The sequence below is a fragment of the Chiloscyllium plagiosum genome, unplaced genomic scaffold, assembly GCF_037043375.1.
Source record: "Chiloscyllium plagiosum isolate Xiang-an unplaced genomic scaffold, Cpla_swu_hap1 HiC_scaffold_10, whole genome shotgun sequence".
In the NCBI taxonomy this organism is placed as follows: Eukaryota; Metazoa; Chordata; class Chondrichthyes; order Orectolobiformes; family Hemiscylliidae; genus Chiloscyllium; species Chiloscyllium plagiosum.
Window position 1 is genome coordinate 97,816,769 of NW_028270148.1, and position 23,954 is coordinate 97,840,722.

Below are 23,954 nucleotides of genomic sequence, written 5' to 3' on the forward strand. Positions count from 1 at the left end.
AAGAACATATCTTCTTCCATGAGTCAGAATTGTGTGCAATGATCTCTTGTGTGAAAAAGATAAAGGAGGACTTGCAGTTATGTGGTCACTTTCTTGACCATTGGAAGTCCTAAAATGCTTTATAGTCAATGAAATACTTTAAAGTGTAGTGATTGTTGTAATTTAGAAAACATTGCAGCCAAATTGTGCACAGCAAACAATAGTGATCATGTAATCTATTTTTGTAATGTTGATTGAGAAATAAATATTGGCCAGGACACCTGGAGTAACTGCTATTCTTCAAAATAATGCCATAGAATCTTTTACATGTGCTTGAGTGTGCAATTGGAGCTTTAGCTTAAAGACACATCTGAAAGGCAGCACCACAGTGATGCATTCCTTCTACACCACACTGGACTGTCAGCTTGATTTCAGAGTCATGGCTGGTATACATAAGAACTAGGAGCAGGAGTAGGCCTTCTCCGCCATTCAATAAGATCATGGCTGATCTTTTTTGTGGCCTCAGCTCCATTTATCTGTCCTCTCACCATAATCCTTAATTCCTTTATTGTTCAAAAGAAATCTATCTTAGTCTTAAAAACATTTACTGAAGTAGCATCAATTACTTCACTGAGCAGGGAATTCCATAGATTCACAACCCTCTGGGTGAAGAAGTTCCTTGTCAATTCAGTCCTAAATCTGCTCCCCCTAATTTTGAGGCTATGCCTTCTTGTCCTAGTTTCACTTGCCAGTGGAAACATTCTCTCTACGTCTATGTTATCTATTCCCCTCATAATTTTATATATTTCTCTAAGATCCGTCCTCATTCTTCTAAATTACAATGAATATAATGCCAGTCAACTCAGTTTCTCCTCAAAAGCCAAGCTTCTTAACTCCGGAATCAACCTAATGAACCTCCTCTCTAACCCCTCTAGTGCCAGTACATCCTTTCCCAAGTAATGAGATCAAAACTGCACGCAGGACTCCAGGTGTGGTCTCACCGGCACCCTATACAGCTACAACATAACTTCCCTGCTTTTAAACTCAATCCCTTTAGCAATGAAGGACAAAATTCCATTTGCTTTCCAAATTACCTGTTGTACCTGCAGACCAATCTTCTGTAATTCATGCCCAAGGACACCCATGTTGCTCTGCACATTGAAGTAACAGTCCTTTTTACTGTTATTCTTACTAAAGTGGATGTCTTCACATTTATTAACATTGTATTCCATCTGCCAGACCTTTGCCCATTCACTTAAAGTGTCTAAGTTCCTCTGCAAAGTTTCACCATCCTCTGCGCATTTTGCTTTGCTACCAGTGTCATCTGTAAACTTTGACAAATGACACATTGTCCCCAACTCCAAATTGTGTTTGTAAATTCTGAATAATTGTGATCCCTACCCTGATCCCTGAGGCACACCACTATTTACTGATTGCCAGCCAGAATAGCACTCATTTATCCCCACTCTTTGCTTCTTGTTAGTCAACCAATCCTCTATCCATGCTAATACTTTACCCATAATGCCATACATCTTTATACGTAGCACAAAATCTTATTAAACACTTTTTGAAAATTCAAATATACTACAAACAATGATACCTCCTTGTCTATGTGACAATAAAGGCTATTCTAGACAATGTTGAGTCTCCTGCTCCTCAGATGCTGCTGGTCTGTTGTGCTTTTCCAGCACCATACTCTCGATTCTGATCTCCAGCATTTGCAGTCCTCACTTCCTCCTTGGTTCAAACGTGGACATGAATTTCAGAAGTGAGGTGAGAGTGAGCGCCCTCAACATCAAGGCCACATTTAACTGAATATGGCACCAAGAAGCCCTAGTAAAACTGAAGTTAATGGGAATTAGGGGGACAAGTTGGTTGGAGTCAATGCGGGACTAAGGAAAATGGTTGTGGTCATTGGAAGTCAATCATCTCGGTTCCTAGGCATCACTACAAGTGTTCTTCAGGTCACTGTCCTTGGCCCAACCGACTTAGCTGCTTTCAGTGACCTCCTCTTCAACATGAAGTCAGAAATGGGGATGTTCACTGATGATTACACAGTGTTTAACATTCCTCAGACTGTATGTTCAAATGCAACAAGAATTGTATAATATCCAGTTTGTGGGCTGACAGTGGCCAATAACATTCATTCCACACAATTCTCAGACAATGGCTATCTCCAAATGGCGAGAATATAATCATTGCCTCTTGACATTCAACAACACTACCATTGTTGAATCTCCCACCGTCAATGTCCAAGGGGTTTGCTTTGATCAGAAACTAAACTGGACAAGCTATATAAATAGTATAAGAGTAGGTCAGGAACTAGGAATCTTGTAGAGGATGACTTGCCTCCTGGCTCCCAAAGCCTGTCTACAATCACAAGTCAGAAATGTGATGGAACTTTCTGCTCTTGCTTGTATGAGTGCACTTCCAGCAATACTCAAGAAGCTTAAAATAATACAAAGAAGACCACTTGATAGACATCCACAAATGTGCAGCATTGACACACAGCAGCAGCAGTGTGTCCCATCCATAAGTCATATTGCAGAAATTCATCAAGGATCCTCAGACAATAACTTCTAACAGTCAACCCCTAAATTCTAGAAGGCCAAGGGCAGCAGATACATGGGAACACTACAATCGGCAAACTCCCTTTCAAGACATTCACCAGTGTCACTTGGAAATATACAATAGTTCTCGAACTGTCCTTGGGTCAAAATCCTGGAACTCTCTCCCTAAAAGCAGTTGTGGAATAATTACACCATTGTACTGTAATGGTTCAAGGTGGCAGCTCATCATCACCTTCTCGAGAATGGTCAACACATACTGCCAGTAAGTGATGCCCGCATTCCATGAATGCATATTTAAAAACATATAATAACTGTGTCCATTTCTGATATTCAGAAGTATAATTACAGAACCTGAAAACATTAAATGAGAAAGACTGTTTACCTTACTAATTATTATCAGTAATAGTTTCGTAAGCAGAGGAAGAAAGTGATAGTATCAAACCAGTCAGAAGTGAGGTCAGGAATAACCTCCTATGCAGAGCTTGTGCCACAGATCCATCTCGGGTTATTGTGAATCAAAATATGAGTGCATTTCCAGCATCTTTTTCACATTTACCAGCCTCAGGTCAAGGAAATGAATTTCCTTGAGGCACTTTGCCACTGTACAAGTATGATAGATCACAGCAAGAGATATTTAACAAGTGTAAAATATTTCAAGTTTGGTGTTCTCCCATTTGGTAACTGGTTTTAATGAAAATAAAGAGCAAGTCCTAGTTCTATCAAGAAAAATAACCTAGATGGTGCAAGGCACTTTGAGTTTGTGATACATGGCATGAAATACAACCACAAATTTGTGTAATGAGTACAGTATCTGAGGGAATGCAGATGGTTGGGAGGATGTATGTGGGTAGAGGTGATTGTATTAATTGGTATGTGCATGAGTAGATAATTACAATTAACTCTTATATTTATGCAGAAAATGAGTGATTATTTTAAGCTGTTTTGTTCCCTTTACATGACAGCTTGTCAACTGCCCCAAGTATCAATGGGGCAGTGTCACCAGTTTCTGTGGTGACTTGTACCTGATTCATCAAATTATTGCTGTTTGTGTAGCTGTACAACTGCAGACTGAATTACTGTGAGAATTTTGCTCATGATATTTTGAGCTATGCAGAGAGGATAACACAATTGGAGTTTTAAGTGGTGTAAGGTATTTATGTTCTTCAAGAAATTAATATAACTTAAGGATCAAATACCTAAAAGGATCATTTTAATCTCAGTCGGAGGTCAATGCACATGGATCATATATGCATAAGAGTTGGAAACCCTGATAAATTTTAACTGTCAAGTTTTTAATTATTCCTTTTGATCAACAGCTCATCTATTTCAGCAACACCTTACATTTATGTAACTGCTTTAATGTTATAAAACATCTCATGGCACTTCACAGAAGCAAAACCAGGTTAAAATTGACATTGAGTTCCATACAACCTGAGCAAGAGTGACTAAAACCTCAGCCAAAGAGTTGGCTTCAAGGTGCATCTTATCGGTGGAGAGGAAGAGACATAAGGGGATTTTCTAATTTAGGGCCTATTTGGCAGAAAGCACACTCGCCATGGTGGGGTAAGATGAGCAAGAGGTCAGAATCAAAGAGCCAGAGGAATCCTGGCTGGCTGTCTGTAGGATTGTGAACATTTGAATCAAAGATTGCAAGTATATTGTGTCTTGCACAATCTCAGGATGTCCCAACATGTTCTAAAATGAAGTTCTTTTGATATGTATTCACTGTTAGAATGTTAATTAATGCTTAGCAAGCTTCCAAAAACAGCAGTGTGATAATGCCCGGTGATCTGCTTTATGATGTTTGCAGAAAGAGTTTCTCGCTTCCTCGAAATGGTTCTACAGGATCTTTTCCATCCACCTGAAAGTAAACACAAGATGGTTGCAGCTACTAATAGATAAGGAGCAGAGGCTCACACCAAGGAAGTTGACTGAGGATTGGTGGAAAGGTTTATCCTTCTTGTTCACCTGTCACAGTATCCCTGAGTGCCATCAGATTGGAATCTCCTAAGAGTCCCAGTTTGAAGATGGGACTCAATCTGATACTGTTATGAATAAACCCACTCAGGAACAATCTACTCTCCTTTGTTTCATAATGTTTTGAAGACATTTGTAACTTAGACCATAAAAGATAGGACCAGAATTAGGCCATTCGACCCAAGGAGTCTGCTCTGCTGTTCGATCATGATCGATATGTTTCTCAATCCCAATCTCCTCCCTTCTCCCTGCAACCCTTGATCCTCTTACCAATTAAGAATCTGTCTATTTCTGTCTTAAGTACATCCAAACTCTTGAACTCCACAACCCTCTGTGGCAATGAGTCCTACCTTTTGACTGAAGAAATTCCTCCTTATCTCAGTTCTTAAAGGTCATCTCTTCACTCTGAGGCTGTGCCCTCAGTTCCTAGTCCCTCCTACTGGTGGAAACATCTTTGTTTCCACTTTATCCAGGCCTCTCAATATTCTCAAGTTTTATTCCGATCCCCTCCCATCATTCTAAACTCCATTAAGTACAGACCAAGAGTCCTTAACCACTCCTCATATGGCAAGGTCTTCATCCCCAGGATAATTCTTGTAAACCTCATTCAGACCCTTCCAAAGCCAGTGCATCCTTCCTCAGATACAGGGTCTAAAAATGCTCACAATACTGAAATAGGATCTGACCAGAGCCTTATACAGCCTCAGTAGTATATTTCTGCTCTTGTATTCTAGCCATTTTGAATGCTAAAATTGCATGTGCCTTCCTAATTGCCAATTGAACCTTATTGTTAATCTTAAGAGAAACATGAGCAAGGACTCCAAAGTCCCTTTGTGCTTCAGATTTCCAAAGCTTTCTTGTGTTTAGAAAATAGCCTATGCCTTTATTCTGTTGACCAAAGAGCATTACCTCACACTTTCACACATTGTATTCCATCTGCCACTTCTTTGCCCTTTCTCTCAGCCTGTCCACAACCTTCTGCAGCCCCTCAACTTCTATTACCTGCCTTCCATCTATCTTTCTGTATTTTGCAAACTTAGCAACAATGTCCTCAGTTCCTTCATCCAGATCATTAATGTATAATTTGAATAGTTGTGATCCCAACTTGGATCCTAGCAGAACTTCACCCATCACCGGCTCCCATTCTGAAAAAGACCCCTTTATGCCCACTGTCTACTTTCTGCCAATCAGCCAATCCTGTATCTATGCCAGTACCTTACTCTTAGCACCAAGGCTCTTATACAGCAGCTTCCTGTGTGGCCCCTTGTCATAGGCCTTCTGGAAATCTAAATAGATCACATCCACTGGCTCTCATTTGTCTGACTTGCTCACTACCTCCTCAAAGGATTTTAACATTTGTCAGGCATGACGTCACCTTGATTAAGCTATGCTGACTCAGCCCTATTTTACCATTGCACTTCCAAGTATCGCCATCTAATCCTTAATAATATACTCTAAAATCGTACCAAAGACCAAGGTCAGGCTAACCAGCCTCTACTTTCCTGTCTTCTGCCTCCCTCTCTTCTTAAAAAGGGGTGTTAATATGCCATTTTCCAGCTAGGAAGGGAAGCGTAGTACACCAGAAATAATATAGAGGATTCAGTCCAAGGCAACCTTGTCATCACTGAACTAATGGTACATTTAATGGCTCAAAGACTTAGAATGCCTTATCATGTCTCAATTAATGGTTTCAACAACCTGTGAGATTTTGGCACTTGTGTTTATCTGGGCAGGTATCTCTACTGCAACTGATTTAAATTGCAGAAAGAAATAAGGAGAAGGACTCACAAATTACCTTCTCAAAACCTTGTTTGAACTGTCAACAGTTTTACATTTATAACACTTTATCTTACAACAAGCATAAAAAAATTGACTATTAAAATTCATACAGTGTTCTTTAAGAACCCAAGTAGTCCTTTATTTCATGAATGTTTATGTCGGCAGCATTTGTTCCTCTTCTTAATAACTGACTGTATTTATTGAGGTTGACTTTCCGGAAGTACTTGTGAAGTGGTGAGTTTAACGTCATCCATCTTGACCTGTGGTCATCTCTTCTTTTTCTTCAGTACTACTTCATTTGTTCTGAGCTGTGGAGGTACAGGAGGAATTACTGAATCCAGAAAAAGTCGATATCCACTCTGGCCGGAGTGGAATGAAGCGGATGTGAATGCTGAGAAATGGGACTTAGCCAAACCAATTAAAGAAAAGGACAAAGCTGTAAAAAGTCCAAGTCTGGTCAGTTAATCAATTACACCAGTATGTTTTGTTAAAAAAAATTCATGATCTTTTACTGATCTTTTAACATCTGACTCTTATTACAAGTGTTGTATACCCAGATACAGGTCATTAGTTATCCTTAGATATAGGTGATTTTGGCATGTCAGCAATTGAACATGTCCATTTTGAAACTTCTAATAGTCAACCCATTTATTGCTGCAGGCTTTTCCTTGATTCAAGACTGAAGCCTACTCAAGGTAGATCTTCAGCCATGGATCTTCATGTGCTCGAGCAAACTGATTTTCAACCCAGTGATCTTTGGGCATTTGGTGTCAATGGTGATGGGATCTGGAGTGCAGGATTTTCTCCCTTTTCATTCTTACTCTGCCACTGCTGTCCCTCATCATCAAGACATGACTCAAAGCATCTTGCAAATTGATGGATAAGTTTTTGCTATTTTGAATGATTGGTAACAAGCTCCACCCAGTCATTATCAATGTTGTCAGGCTTATAGGGGAGCTTCAGAATGCTATTGGAGCATTTTCTTTGTCTTCCTCTGAAATATTAACCATTTGAGAGTTGAATTAATACTGTCACCAAAGGGCAGTTGATCTTTGAGGTAAATAGCCACTGTCAGATAGATTGTAAATGATAAGGGGTTTTCACATAGCTTTGTTTGACCCCTGTGTAGATTTTGAAGGTATTGTTTTAGAGCTCCCAATCAAGACAGTTGCAGTGTTTTTATTATTTAGCAATTGCAGAATTGAGATGAAGTTTCTTGGACTTTTGGAACGCAATCCACGGAACCTCATGTGAGTGAAATACTTAATCACTGAATCAAATACTTTGGTCGGGTCATTGAAGGTAGTCAAGAGTTCCTGTTATTGTTATCAGTCTTCTTGTCTGTCAAGAAAGACTGTGTTGGAGGCTTCTCTGGTGGGTTGAAAGCCATATTGTGTCTCTGGGATGACTTCCTGTGCCGCAGGATGTTTGTGTTGAGGAGATTGTGTGTTAAGGTTTTCTTTGTGATTGACAAGAGTTAAATACCTTGATGGTTACCACACAATGATTTATTTCCCTTCGTAAAGGTAATTATAATTGTTGCATTCCTGAAGTTGATGTGAGGAAGATCTTTATCCTTTCAAATCTGTAAGATGAGTGCATGAAGTCCTGATGTGAGCAAATGTCTATCATCTTTGAAGACTGTACCATTAGAGCCAAGACTTTGTTGTTTTTCATTGATCGATTGCTTGTTGCATGACCCCAATGACTTCTTACCAAAGGGAGTTGGATATAGCCTGGACAATATCAGCTGGCACTGTGAATCAACCAGGTTCATGGTTGTTGATTTTTTGGAAATGTTCTTCCTACCATTGCGAGGTGGTGTTCGCATCTTTAAGAAGCAAAACACAATTCTGTGAGTGAAAGGGATTGCATAGAGGTGAGCACTACTGCATCTCCCAGGTCACTCAAGCCCTACTTGGCAAAAGTTGGGTACAATCTGCAATTCCAAGCACAGGTCTCACAGGCACATAGGGCAGTGAGTTTCACTTCTGCAAGATATCCTCAGGGTCAGGGCATCAGTGATTGCTTCTACTTAGTTCAGTAATGCACCCACTGAGTGCCAGTAAAATTTTCTCATTGGTCAATTGATCTGCGACTGCACAAAAGAATTTCTTGCCTGTGTACATTAATTTTCATGCCGAGTGCCACCGGCTCATCATCCTCTGTCAATCCAGGCTGCCATAGCTGAAGCCCTCCCACCCTAAAAGAAAACACTGAATAATTTGTATGAGACTAGGGTTATCAGTTGAAGAAATGGCTACCCAGTCCTTTCCAAGACCCAAGACCAGAGTTCCCCTGCTTGGACAAGTCAGGTGGTACCCTACAGCACACTCCTACACATCTCAGACATCATAGAGGCCTGCTGAACTCTCCATAGCATGGTGTAGACTTTAGGACGGGTCCCCTTGTAAAATATGACAGCTCTTGCTCAGGTGTCTCTGCTTCTGGTGGTTGCCTTGGTGCTGCCAGGATCTGTCCATTCAACTTCATTTCAGAACCTCTGGGACACAAAGAAACAAAAACTAGCATGAAACTCCTAAATGCAGTTTTAATATGCTGCCAGATAGGATGAAGTGCTCTCAATCTGCCTACTTTTAAGACTGCAAAATCTATCCAATTTTTCCGTCCAGAATTCCCATCTTGGCAGGAGCAGGGTGAGGGGCTGGAAATTTCCATAGCTCCCTAATCCATGCAAATATCAAATGTGACACTTCTTCCCCATCAGCACCATTACCTTTTCTTCCAAAGATAAGAGATAAGGCACCCCTCGTCCCTATTACCAATGCTATTGGCTAATTGACATATCAGCTCTGACATATTCTAAATATTGCATTGGCTCTGAGTCTTAACGGTAGACTGGCAGGAGGTTGGAAGAACACAGCAAGCCAGGCAGCATCAGGAGATGGAGAAGTCGATGTTTGGAGGAGCAGTAGTTAACCTGAGCACAAGTTCCTCCATGTTCAGGAGCAACTTCCATCCTTGAGCTCCGCATATGGTGTGCCTACAGTGATTGAGTTCCTAGGGGCCTGGCTTAAGAGTCAGACATAGCATTCACTTCACTAGAAAAGTAAAGGAAATTGATCTTTTTCTGCTCTGACCCAAGTCCCTCCTCACCACATTTGTCTGCTAATGATCTCATCAACCTCTCGCCAGACAAGCTTGGGTGGGACGGTCACCTTCTCCTGCTATCCTCTGAAAGGAGGCCCTTCTTTGTCACCCTTACTTCCTCAAGGTGTGTGTTAGCTCTATGCCTGGTGCCATCCCTCTGCCTTTCTTCTCGAATCATTTCTACTTTAATTCATTTAGTAAAGTGACTGCACAATAACAGACAGTAGTGTGTTCAAATCAAGTGCCACTTACTCAATCCTGCCTCCATTCCGACCACCATGGCTACCATTTGGCCACTCTATCCACCCTCCAGGGAATTAGCAGACTATCTCCATGAACATTTGAGGGCTGGAACCATTACCAATGATGCAAATAATATACAAAAAACTTTTTCACTCAGTAAGTAGTTAGGGTATGGAATGCATTGCCTGAAAATGTGGTAGAGGCATGTTCAGTTGAGGCAGTAACTCATTTAGGCTTCATCAATTTCACCTCTCAAACTGGACAAAGATTTGTGCATCGGAACAGTATGAAGGCCAAATGAAATATCATTCTGACTTGATTGCATATCTCCATAGTTTCATTGTTACTGTGTCAAAATGCTGAACTTCTTTCCCTGACTGCACTGAGCGTATCATTTTTTTGAGTAACTTTACCACACAAAGTGAAGCAGTTGAAGAAGGCGGCTTATGATCATCTGTTAAAAGGAGGGACAATAAATGTTATTTGTGAAAGTCACATCTGAGAATAGTTATTTAAATAATGTATTTGTTAAAGAAAATCTTTCTGAGTACGGATTCAAAATTTTGTTACTTTGTGCTCTTTTAAATGAAATTAGTTTAGGTCAAGGAATTAATTATGATCATAATAAATAACTTCATTAAATTTTATATATATGATACCAACATTCTCTTGCCCAAACAGAAGACATTTTCTTTTATTTGTTCATGTAATGTGGGCATTGCTGGTCAGATTCACTGCCTGCTATGACAAGATCTGAAGTCTTGTCCCTAAAATTTTGTGGATTAATAGACCAGTGAAATTATGACTATGCCACTGCCTCCCCCAAGTATATGACAACATGCTAGAGATTAAAACTATAGAACAAATTCATTGAAGCAGATATGGAGATGAAAATCTATAAATTACAAGTGATATCGTTTCTAAAATTTGCAAAATTAAAGTCAATTATTGACCCAGATTTTCATGCCTCTGACTGTGACAATACAGGTAGGATGTGGGGCTGGGGGTCAGCTAAAGTGGGCATGGGATTTATAGTCCCATTCCCATTTTTGCCATTTTACCCATTCACTGATTAAGGATGCACGCATGATTTCTAAAAGGAATAACTCTATCAGAGACCTGTTTCCACAACTACAGAGAGCACTTGACTTTGTTTGATTGACATCTTTATGTGATTCAAATAAGTTATGTTTCTGTGATTTCTGTTGTCAATGACTGTTTACAAAATATTAGGTGGTGTGAGGTGGCTACAACTTTTGTTATTGCTATCTTAATGGTTTGTTTGATGGACACTTTTATAGCATCATAAGAACATAATTTTTTTCTGAAGATTATGAATGAATGTTCTTGTTTTCTCAACAGTTTCACACTTACCATTTTTACTGTAAGGTTCATTGGTTCTGGCGAATTAACATGGAAGACCCTGTGAATTCGCAGCATGTGGGCGTCATTGGGATGCATGAATTGACACTGAATTTGCATGAGAAATATGTGGGAGAACTGGAGCAGTAAGTGTTAGAGTGCTTAAAATGCAACCAAACAACTGGGAAGAAGTACCAGAGTACTGAGGCAGTCTTTTAGTCAGGCCATACAAATTCTTGATCACTAATGTAACTGCCCCTGTTCTGCTTTCAAGTATGGCTGGCCCAACTGTATCCTGCAAGTGCTCTCACTTTCTCCCAAAGCAAAAATTGCACCATTTTTGTGAACCTTTCCACTCAGATGGGAACAGCAAGGTTGGAAATTTCTGAACTTGAGCTACCTGTCAGTTGCAACAATCTGAGTCCATGTCTTTGAAGATTTGCGAAAGATCATTTTAATTTCAAGAACATTAGTCATGGGATGTGAGCATGACTGCTAGGCTAGTATGTTTTGGCCATCCTTAATTAAGAGTCAACCACATTGCGTAAGTCTAGATTCACTTGTAGGTCAGGCCTTCACATAAGGACACCAGTGAACCAGCTGAGTTTTCTCTACAATTGACAGGAGTTTCACAGTCACCATCAGACTTTCAATTTCAGAACTTTTAATTGAATTTTGCCACCATGGCAGGTGTTGGAATTTGAACCCGGGTCTCTGCATTAGTTTAGCAATTAAACCCCAAGGCCATAATTTTGCCAATGGATTAGGTTATCTCGAGAATGGTTTTGTTGCATGGCGACTATCAAAAATCACGTTTCAAGATGTCATTTTATCAAAGTCAGTACATACGCAGCATTATTGTGATTCATTAAAACCTCAGAAAATAGTTAATTCAGAAAGGATACAACATTTAACTGTGATGAGGACGAGTCAGTGTCTTCCGAAAAAGAGACAACTACAATACCAAAAAATCACATACAGAAACAGAGGTTGCTGGAAAAGCTCAGCAGGTCCGGCAGCATCTGTGAAGAGAAATTAAAATTAATGTTTTGGGTCCAGTGGTCCATCTGAGAACTGATGGTAGCTAGGAAAATGTTGGTTTATGTGCAGAAGACAAGTTGGGTGGGGAGATAAGGAGTAAACGATTGGTAGGGTTAGAGCCAAAGTGAGAGAAAAACATTTGGACAGACAAAGGAGTCGATAACAATCTGGCTGGGAGGATGAATAACTGTTAATGGAGACTGTTAGTGGCAAACAATAGGTAGTGTGTAATGGCAGACTATGTGATAGCAAGGTCTGGTGTGTGTGTGGTAGGGGGCTAAGACATGAAGGAGTTCAAGCCCTAAAATTATTGAACTCGATATTGAGTCCGGAGGGATTGCATGTCCATGATAAAGAGAAGGCAGTTGGAGCCTGCAAACTGGAAATTTCAAAACTGGCATAAAGTGTCAGAGGAATCACGAATGTATATGGGCAGGCAGTGGACCAGGGGAGAAAAGATTGAGTCAAGGGATAAAGAGAAGAGTTCTGTGGGGCAGGAACAGCTGAAACAATGGTCTGCCTGGGCAGTCCTGTTTGTGGATTTTTCATAAGGAGGTAGAAGTGATCTGTGTGGGGCTAGGGGACTATCAGCTTGGAGGCAGTCGGGAGGAGATTGCCAGATGGAATGAGGTCAGTGACTGTCATTGATGCAGTGGCCTGGTGTGCCATGGTGGGGTCATGGTCCAAAGGAAGATAGGAGGGGGTATCTGAGAGCTAGAGGTAAATATGCCAGACTACAACAGCATCACCTTTATCCGCAGGCTTAATAGCAAAGTCAGAGTTGAATTTAAGCACACAAAGTGCAGTCAGTTTGGAGGGAGATAGATTGGATTGGGTGAGGCTGGGAGAGAAATTCAGTGACCAATGTCACATTGACACACACACCAGGCCTTGTTATCACGCAGTCTGCCATAATATGATGCCTATTGTTAGCTACTAACAGTCTCCATTAACAGCTAGTCACCCTCACAGCCAAATCGTTATTGATTCCTTTGTCTGTCCAACTGTTTTCTCTCTTTGAGCTCTATTCCTATCAATTGTTAACTTTCCCCTCCCCCACCCTATCTTTTGTATATAAACTGACATTATCCGAGCTACCTATCAGTTCTGAGGAAGGGTCACTGCACCTGAAACATTAATTTTGATTTTGCTTCACAGATGCTGCCAGGCCTGTTGAGCTTTTCCAGCAACCTTTGTTTCTGTTTCTGATTTAGAGCATCTGTAGTTCTTTTGGTTTCACAAAATCACATGCTGTTTTCAGGTATGAAAAATGAAATTCTAAACCCGCTTGTGATTTTCATTTTACTATGTTTAGAATATGTATTTCTGTTAGAAAGGTAGAGGATCAAAAGGTTCCTCATTTCAAAAGCATTATTAAATTTACTCGCAACGAATAAGCTACATTGAGATCACTTCCACTTTCTGAACCCACCAATACAGTTGAATCATCCATTTCTTTCCAATTATAGAGACGTTTACATAACCTTGCCCCCTTTCCTCCTGCCTCCTCTCAGTCTGAAAATCTGGTTGAGTGATTTATGAAACTAGGTACCAAATCTGACTTGATCAATCTCTTCTGTGGGAGACAATGGCCTCAGGGAATATTGCTGGACTATTAATCCAGAAATTCGCCCTCACAGCCAAATCGTTATTGATTCCTTTGTCTGTCCAACTGTTTTCTCTCTTTGAGCTCTATTCCTATCAATTGTTAACTTTCCCCTCCCCCACCCTATCTTTTGTATATAAACTGACATTATCCGAGCTACCTATCAGTTCTGAGGAAGGGTCACTGCACCTGAAACATTAATTTTGATCCTATTAATCCAGAAATTCAGCCAATGTTCTAGGGATCCGGATTCAAATCCAGTCATGTCAGATGGTGGAATTTGAATTCCATAAATATCTGGAATTAAGTGCCTAATGATGACTATGAAACCACTGCCAATTGTTGGGAAAAGCCCATTTATGGAAGGAAATCTACCATCCTCACTTTTTCTGGTCTACACGTGATTTCATATCCACAGCAATATGGTTGATTCTCAACTACCCTCTGAAATGCCACTCGGTTGCATAAATCTTGATAGAGTTTCAAAAAAATAAATGAAACCAGAGAGACCATCTAGCATCAACCTCAGTACTGGAAAAGACAATGGCAGAAGCAGCTCTGTTGACCCTGCAAAATCCTCCTTACTAACATCTGGGGGCTACTGCCAAAAATGGGACAGCTGTTTCACAGACTAGTCAAGCAACAGCCTGACATAGTCGTACTCATGGAATCATACTCAACAGACATTGTTGCAGACATCATCATGACCATACTTGGATATGACCTGTCCCATGGCAAGACAGGCACAGAAGAGCTGGTGGCACAGTGGTATACAGTCGAGAGGGAGTTGTTCTTGGAGTCCTCAACATGGACTTCAAATCCCATGAAGTCTAATAGTATCCGGTTAAACAGGGTGAAAAAAGTTCCCGTTGATTACTATGAACCGTTCTCCCTCATCTGATGAATTTGTTCTCCTCCATGTTGAATAACACTTGAAGGGTGCGCTGAGGATGGCAAGATTACAGAATGTATTCTGGGTGGGGTATTTCAATGTCCACCATTGAGTGGCTTGGCAGAAGCACTACTGATCAAGTAGTCAGGACCTGTAGGACATAGTTGCAAGACTGAGGGAACCAATAAGAAGGAAAAATGTGAATCAAAAATAGAAATTGCTGGAGAAACTCAGCACAAGTGGCAGCAACTGTGGAGAGCGAGCAGAGTTAATATTTTAAGTCCAGTGACTCTGCTTCAAAACTGAGGAAATAACATTCTTGACCTGATCCTTAACAATCTGCCTGCTGCAGGTGCATCTGTCCATTGCATTATTGGTAAGAATGTATGTCTGTGCATGGAACCACACAAGCTGGATGAGATCCGAAATGAGTATTTTGCATCAGTATTCAACATGGAGAAAGAAATGGGAGCTAGAGAACTTGGAAGTAAATACTGATGTCTTGAAAAAGATTCCACATTACAAAAGAGGAGGTGCTGGTGATCTTAAAATGCATTAAGGTAGATAAATACCTCGGACCCGATCAAAAATGTATCCCAGGATATTGTGGGAAGTTAGGGAAGAAATTGCAGGGCACCTAGTGGAAATATTTGTATTAGCATGACCACTGATCAGGTGCCAGAAGACTGGAGGGTGGCTTCTGTTGTACCCTAATTTAATAAAGGCTGCATGGAAAAGCCAGGGAACTGCAGACCGGCAGTAGTGGATAAGTCATTGGAGGGGATTCTGAGAGACATAATCTATATGCATTTGGGTTAGTTAGAATGGACTTTAGCAAGGCCTTTGATAAACTTCTGGTTAGTAAGAATGGATCACATGGGATCATTTCTGTTTTCAGCAGCAGGAGGAGCGGGAGCTTGGACCAGGGTCCGCAGGGAAAGGTGAGTCACTAATCTAAATCTTTAAAACCTTATCTTGAGCGTCGGAATCCTCTATTTCTGTTTTCAGGAAGAACGGGAGCTTGGACCAGGGGCCTATCGGGAAAGGTGAGTCACTAATTTAATTCTTTACATCTGACATCAGATAGCAGAGGTTTCTGGGAAAGGAGGTACTTTTTTCCACTCAGCTATATAAGTGGGTGTTTTCTAAACCAAGACCTTACCCTTGTAGGGCCTCCCACCCATCCATCTTCTCTAACCATAAACACCAGCGACACATCAGGTAAGCTTCTCTTCTGTTTTTACTTTCTATGATAAGGGGACTAGTAGGGACCGCAGTGCAAGGAGAGAAATGTTCCTCCTGCATGATGTTTGAGGTGAGGGACACCATTAGTGTCCCATCTAAGAACATCTGCAGGAATTGCACCCAACTCTTCCTCCTCCAAGACCGCGTTAGGGAACTGGAGCAGGAGCTGGATGAACTTTGAATCATTCGAGAAGCAGAGTCTGTGATAGATAACAGTTACAGGGAAGTTGTTATTCCTATGGACAAAGAAAGCTGGGTAACTGTGAGAAGGGGGAGAAAACAGTCAGTGCAGGGATCCCCTGTGGTCATTCCTGTTTCAGATACTATTTGGAGATGGAGGACTTACAAGGGGGTATGCATTGGGGTGCAGGTCTCTGGCACAGAGTCTGTCCCTGTTGCACAGAAGGGAAGGGGGGAAAGGAGGAGAGTGTTAGTTATTGGGGACTCAATAGTTAGAGGGTCAGATAGAAGATTTGTTGGGAACGAAAGAGACTCACAATTGGTGCATTGCCTCCCATGTGCCAGGGTCCATGATGTCTCGGATCGTGTCTTTGGGGTCCCAAAGGGAGAGAGTGACCAGCCCCAAGTCGTGGTCCACATAGGTGCCAACAACATAGGTAGAAAGAGAGATAGGGATGTAAGGCAGGATTTCAGGGAGCTGGGTTGGAAGCTAAGAGCTAGAACAAACAGAGTTGTTGTCTCTGGTTTGTTATCCGTGTGATAGCAAGGAGAGGAACAGGGAGCGATATCAGCTGAAACACATGGCTGCAAGGATGATGAGGGAGGATTTCAGGTATGTGGATAACTGGGACTTATTCTGAGGAAGATGAGACCTCTACAAACAGGACGGACTTCACTTGAACCAGAGAGGTACTAATATTCTGGGTGGGAAATTTGCTAGTGCTATTCGGGTTGAGCTCAGGGGGTTGAGAACCTGAGGTGTAGTTCCAGTGGACAGGAAGATGTGAATAGGGAGGACATGGACAGGATTTCACGGTCACAGGAGTGTGCTGGCAGACAGCAAGCTGGTTTGAAGTGTGTCTACTTCAACACCAGAAGTATCCGTAATAAGGTAAGTGTGCTTGCAACATGGATAGGTACCTGGGACTTCAATGTTGTGGCCATTTCAGAAACATGGATAGAGCAGGATCAGGAATGGATATTGCAGGTTCCAAGGTTTGGTTCTTTCATTAAGATCACGGAAGGTGGTATAAGAGGGAGAGGTGTGGCTTTGTTAGTCAAGGACAATATAGCAGTGGCTGAAAGAACTTTTGACGAGGACTCGTCTACAGAGGTGATATGGGCTGAGGTTAGAATTAGTAGAGGAGAGGTCACACTGCTGGGAGTTTTTATAGGCCTCTGCAAAGTTCCAGGGATGTGGAGGAGAGGATTGGCAAAACGATTCTGCTTAGGAGTGAAAGGAACAGGGTGGTCATTATGGGGAACTTTAACTTCCCCAACATTGACAGGAAATGCTATAACTCCAGTATGTTGGATGGATCAGTTTTTCTCCAATGTGTGCAGGAGGGTTCCTGATGCATTATGTCGAAGGGCCGACAAGAGGTGAGGCCATACTGAATTTAGTACTTGGTAATGAACCAGGTCAGGTGTTTGATTTAGTGGTAGGCGAGCACTTTGGAGAGAGTGACCATAATTCAGTTACGTTTAGTTTAGTGATGGAAAGGGATGGGTTCATACCACAGGGTAAGAGTTATAGATGAGGGAAGGGCAATTATAATGCGAAAGGCAACACTTAGGAGGCATAGAATGGGGTAGCAAAATGCAGGGGATGGGGCAATTGAAATGTGGAGCTGGTTTAAGGAACAGATATTGCATGTCCTTGATAGGTATATCCCTGTCAGGCAGGGAGGAAGTGATAAGGTAAGGAACCGTGGTTTACTAAAGAAATTGTATCTCTTGTTAAGCGGAAGGGGGAGGCTTATGTGATGTTGAGATGAGATGGTTCAGATGAGGCGATGAAGAGTTGACAGATTAGCTAGGAGGGACTTAAAGAGAGAGTTAAAAAGAGAAAAGAGAGGACTTGAGCAGTCTTTAGCAGGTAGATCAAAGGAGAACTCTAAAGCAGGTATGTGAGGAATAAAAGGATGACTAGGGTAGCAATTGGGCCAGTCAAAGACAGAAGTGGGAACTTGTGTGTATACCGTGTAGAGATTGGAGAGGTGCTAAACGAATATTTCTCATCTGTTTTCACTCGGGAAAAGGAGAATGTTGTAGAGGAGAAGACTGAGATACAGACTATTATACTAGAAAGGATTGAGGCTAGTAAGGAGGAGGTTTTATCAATTCTAGAAGATGTGAAAGCAGATAAGTCCCTGGGCCAGATGGGATTTATCCAAGGATTCTCTGGGAAGCTAGAGAGGAGATGGCAGAGCCTTTGGCCTTGATTTTTAAGTCGTCATTGTCTGCAGGTTTAGTACCAGAGGACTGCAAATGTCATACCCTTGTTCAAGAAGGGAGTAGAAATAACCCAGGTAATTATAGACCAGTGAACTTTATGTCTGTTTTAGGAAAAGTTTTGGAAAGGATTATAAGAGATAGGATTTATAATCATCTGGCAAGCAATAATTTGATTGGATATAGTCAATATGGTTTTGTCAAGGGCAAGTCATGTCTCACAAACCTCATTGAGTTTTTTGAGAAGGTGACCAAGCATGTGGATGAGGGTAGGGCAGTTGACGTGGTGCACATCGACTTCAGTAAAGCCTTTGATAAGGTTCCACATGGTAGGCTTTTGAAGAAAATGCAGAGGCATGGGATTGAGGGTGATTTAGCAGTTTGGATTAGAAACTGGCTTTCTGTAAGAAGGCAGCAAGTGGTGGTTGATGGAAAATATTCAGCCTGGAGTCCGGTTACTTGTGGTGTGCCACAAGGATCGGTCTTGGGACCACTGCTGTTTGTCATTTTTATGAATGACTTGGACGCAGGCATAGGTGGATGGGTTAGTAAGTTTGCAGATGACACTAAAGTCGGTGGAGTGGTTGGATAAACTGCAGAATTGGGCTGAGAGGTGGCAGATGGAGTTCAATGCAGATAAATGTGAGGTGATTCTTGGGAAGAATAACAGGAAGGCAGAATACTTGGTCAATGGAAAGATTCTTGGTAGTGTGGATGTGCAGAGGAATCTTGGTGTCCATGTACATAGATCCCTGAAAGTTGCCACCCAGGTTGATAGTGCTGTTAAGAAGGCATACATTGTGTTAGGTTTTATTGGGCGAGGGATTGAGTTCCAGAGCCGTGATGTCACGCTGCACCCGTACAAAACACTAGTGCGGCCTCACTTGGAATATTGTGTAAAGTTCTGGTCATCCCACTACAGGAACGATGCATTGGAAAAGGTGCAGCAGAGATTTACCAGGATGTTACCTGGTCTGGAGAGAAGGTCTTATGAGGAAAGGCTGAGGGACTTTGGTCTGTTCTCATTGGAGAGAAGAAGGCTAAGGGGGGATTTAATAGAGACATGCAAGATTAGATAGGGTGGAGAGTGAGAATCTTTTTCGTTGGCTTGTACGAGGTGGCCTAGCTGCAAATGGAGGGGTGATAGATTTAAAACAGATGTCAGAGACAGGTTCTTTAGTCAAGAGTGGTAAGGGTGTGGAATACTGTACCTGCCAATGTAGTTAACGCAGCCACATTAGGGGCATTTAAACAGTTCTTGGATAAGCATATGGATGATGATGGGATAGTGTCGGGGAATGGGCTTAGATTAGTTCACAGGTTGGCGCAACATTGGGGGTGGAAGGGCCTGTTCTGTACTGTATTGTTCTATGTTCTATGGTCCAGGGAGAGGTAGACAATTGGATGCAAATTGGCTTGATGGTAGGAGGCAGAGGGTGGTGGTAAAGGGTTAATGTTCAGACAGGAAGCCTGTGATCAGCAGTGTGCCGCAAGGATTGGTGCTAGGTTTCTTTGCAGCAGAAAACGGCGGGTGCTGGGCGGAAGTGAAGTCGGAGTGCAAAGCCAGTTGAGAAGGTAAGTGATGGTTATTTAAGAACTTACCTCGACGCCAACGGTCTTTTTGCAGCAGAAAACGGCGGGTGCTGGGCGCAAGTGAAGTCATAGCATAAAGCCGGTCGGGAAGGTAAGTGATTGTTATTTAAGAACTTACCTCGATGCCGACGGTCTTTTTGCAGCAGAAATCAATGGGTGCTGGGCGGAAGTGAAGTCGGAGCGCAAAGCCGATCGGGAAGGTGAGTGATTGTTATTTGAGTGGGTGTGTTCTAGACCCCAGGTCCGACAAAGTAGGGCCTCCCTCCCACCCTCCTCCTCTAACCTAAATTAAAAGTCCACAGACTTGCCCCAAAAAGAGGGTCCAAGGAAGTTACTTTCTGGACAAGACCTTCAGCGAGGTTATTACACTGAACATACCAGAAGAGAGCAGAAGAGAGCAGACGATGAGGAAGGCAGAGACAGGTGCAAGAGACTTCACTTGCGCCCAGTCAGGAACAAGTTGAATCTTTTGGAAACAGTAGAGACAGATGACACTGCCAGTCCGCGAGGCGGCCAGGTCTGTCAATCAAAAGTTGTCATGGAGGCAGAGCGAAAGAGTCGGACATCGCACAGATCCGTGGTAATAGGGGACTCCATAGTGAGAGGAACTGACCGGGCTTTTTGTGGCAGCAGGCAGGACTTAAGGATGGTGTGTTACCTTCCTGGTGCCAGGGTTAAAGACATCACAGACAGAGTGCAGGAAATCCTCAAGGACGAAGGTGAAGAGCCAGAGGTGGTGGTATATGTCAGCACAAATGATGTCGGGAAAAAGAGGAGGAACATACTACAGCGGGACTTCAGAGAACTAGGAAGAAGGCTGAAAAGCAGGACGTTCAGGGTGGTTATCTCCGGTTTGCTTCCAGTTCCTCGGGCTGGTGAGGCCAGAAACAGGGAGATAGTGGACTTGAACATGTGGCTGGGGAACTGGTGCAGGAAGCAAGGATTTAAATTCTTGGATCACTGGGGTATGTTTTGTGGTAAGCATAAATTATACAAAAGAGACGGTTTGCACCTTAATAGGTTGGGGACCAGCATTCTGGCAGGCAGGTTTGCTACTGCAACACAGCTGCATTTAAACTAAGTAGCGGGAGGGAGGGGACAAACTGGATGTTTAAGAAGGAAATTGAAGGGAAAGTTAGAACAAGGGAAGTCAAGAAAGACAACTGTATCAATGAAGCAGAAAACTCAAAAAGGATCATGCTGTAAGGTTGAGTGAAATAGGAATTGATGGGAAGGGTGAGGGCAGTAACAAATTAAAAATACTATATATGAATGCACAAAGCATTAGAAATAAGATGGATGAGCTTGAGGCTCTTTTGGAAATTGGCAGATACGATATTGTGGGGATAACTGAGATGTGGCTTCAAGTGGACAGGGCCTGGGAAATGAATATTCAAGGCTACACATGTTATCGTAAGGACAGACTGTCGGGCAGAGGGGGTGGGGTGGCCATGTTGGTAAGGGATGATATTCAGTCCCTTGCGTGGGGGGACCTAGAATCAGGGGATGTAGAGTCAGTACGGATAGAGCTGAGAAATTTTAAGGGTAAAAAGACCCTCTTGGGAGTTATCTACAGGCCCCCAAACAGTAGTCTGGATGTCGGATGTAAGTTGAATCAGGAGCTGAAATTGGCCTGTCGCAAAGATGTTACTACAGTTGTTATCAGGGATTTCAACATGCAGGTAGACTGGGAGAATCAGGATGGTATTGGACCTCAAGAAAGACATTGTGGCGTGCCTCCGAGATGGATTCTTAGAACAGCTGGTGCTGGAGCCGACCAGGGAGAAGGCAATTCTGGATCTGGTATTGTGCAACAAACCAGAATTGATCAGGGACCTCGAAGTGAAGGAGCCATTGGGAAGTAGTGACCATAATACAATAAGCTTCGATCTGCAATTTGAGAGGGAGAGGGTACAATCGGAAGTGACAATATTTCAGTTGAATAAAGGGAACTATGGAGCTATGAGGGAGGAGCTGGCCAAAGTTCAATGGTGCAATACCTTAGCAGGGATGACAGTGGAGGAACAATGGCAGATATTTCTGTGTATTATGGAGAAGATGCAGGATCAGTTCATTCCAAAAAGGAAGAAAGATCCTAGGAGGAGGCATGGGTGGCCATGGCTGACGTGGGAAGTTAAGAAATATATAAAGTTAAAAGAGAAAAAGTATAACATAGCAAAGATAAGTGGGAAAACGGAGGACTGGGAAGCTTTTAAAGAACAACAGAGGATTACTAAGAAAGAAATACGCAGAGAAAACATGAGGTATGGAGGTAAACTGGCCAAAAATATAAAGGAGGGTAGTAAAAGCTTTTTTAGGTATGTGAAAGGCAAAAAAATGGTTTAGACTAAAATTGGGCCCTTGAAGACAGAAACAGGGGAATATATTACAGGGAACAAAGAAATGGCAGAAGAATTGAATTGGTACTTCAGATCTGTGTTCACTGGGGAAGACACAAGCAATCTCCCTGAGGTAACAGTGGCTGAAGGACCTGAACTGAAGGGAATTTATATTTGCCAGGAATTGGTGTTGGAGAGACTGTTAGGTCTGACGGTTGATAAGTCCCCGGTGCCTGATGGTCTACATCCCAGGGTACTGAAGGAGGTGACTCGAGGAATCGTGGATGAGTTGGTGATTATTTTCCAGAGTTCGATAGATTCGGGATCAGTTCCTGAGGATTGGAGGGTGACTAATGTTGTACCACTTTTTAAGAAAGGTGGGAAATTATAGACCAGTTCGTCTGACCTCAGTGGTGGGAAAGATGCTGGAGTCTATTAAAAAGGATGAAATTACGACACATCTGGATAGTAGTAACAGAGTAAGCATGCATTTATGAAGGGGAAATCATGCTTGACTAATCTTCTGGAATTTTTTGAGGATGTAACTCTGAAGATGGACTATGGAGATCCAGTAGATATAGTGTACCTGGACTTTCAGAAAGCTTTTGATAAAGTCCCACATAGGAGGTTAGTGAGTAAAATTAGGGCACATGGTATTGGGGGCAAAGTACTAACTTGGATTGAAAGTTGGTTGGCTGACACGAAACAAAGAGTAGTGATAAACGGCTCCATTTCGGAATGGCAGGCAGTGACCAGTGGGGTATCGCAGGGATCAGTGCTGGGACCGCAGCTTTTTACAATATATATTAATGATATAGAAGATAGTATTAGTAATAATATTAGCAAATTTGCTGATGATACTAAGCTGGGTGGCAGGGTGAAATGTGAGGAGGATGTTAGGAGATTACAGGGTGACCTGGACAGGTTAGGTGAGTGGGCAGATGCATGGCAGATGCAGTTTAATGTGTATAAATATATGGTTACCCACTTTGGTGGCAAGAACAGGAAGACAGATTACTACCTAAATGGAATCAATTTAGGTAAAGGGGCAGTACAAAGAGATCTGGGTGTTCTTGTACACCAGATCAATGAAGTTAAGCATGTAGGTACAGCAGGTAGTGAAGAAGGCTAATAGCATGCTGGCCTTCATAACAAGAGGGATTGGGTATAGAAGCAAAGAGGTTCTTCTGCAGCTGTACAGGGCCCTGGTGAGACCACACCTGGAGTATTGTGTGCAGTTCTGGTCTCCAAATTTGAGGAAAGACATTCTGGCTATTGAGGGAGTGCAGCGTAGGTTCACGAGGTCAATTCCTGGAATGGCGGGACTACCTTACACTGAAAGACTAGAGCAACTGGGCTTGTATACCCTTGAGTTTAGAAGACTGAAAGGGGATCTGATTGAGACATATAAGATTATTAAAGGATTGGACACTCTGGAGGCAGGAAACATGATTCTGCTGATGGGTGAGTGCTGGACCAGAGGACACAGCTTAAAAATACGGGGTAGACCATTTAGGACAGAGATGAGGAGAAACTTCTTCACCCAGAGAGTGGTGGCTGTGTGGAATGCTTTGCCCCAGAGGGCAATGGAGGCCCAGTCTCTGGATTCATTTAAGAAAGAGTTGGATAGAGCTCTCAAGGATAGTGGAATCAAGGAATATGGAGATAAGGCAGGAACAGGATACTGATTAAGGATGATCAGCCATGATCATATTGAATGGTGGTGCAGGCTCGAAGGGCAGAATGGCCTACTCCTGCACCTATTGTCTATTGTCACTGTTGTTTGTCATTTATATAAATAA

The 23,954-nt window shown here is 42.2% G+C and overlaps 1 protein-coding gene across 3 annotated transcripts in view; it reads left to right on the plus strand.

Annotated features, from left to right (window-relative positions):
- adgb (androglobin) overlaps nucleotides 1-23,954 on the plus strand; it is a 386,047-nt gene that overhangs the window by 119,899 nt on the left and 242,194 nt on the right. For all 3 annotated transcript variants that reach the window (XR_015758508.1, XM_087991569.1, XM_087991570.1), the window contains exon 2: nucleotides 6,593-6,761. Coding sequence is in view for 2 of the 3 variants with exons in the window: in XM_087991569.1 (XP_087847695.1) it covers nucleotides 6,593-6,761 (169 nt within the window). In the remaining variant the exon portion in view is untranslated. The remainder of the gene's footprint in view (nucleotides 1-6,592; nucleotides 6,762-23,954) is intronic.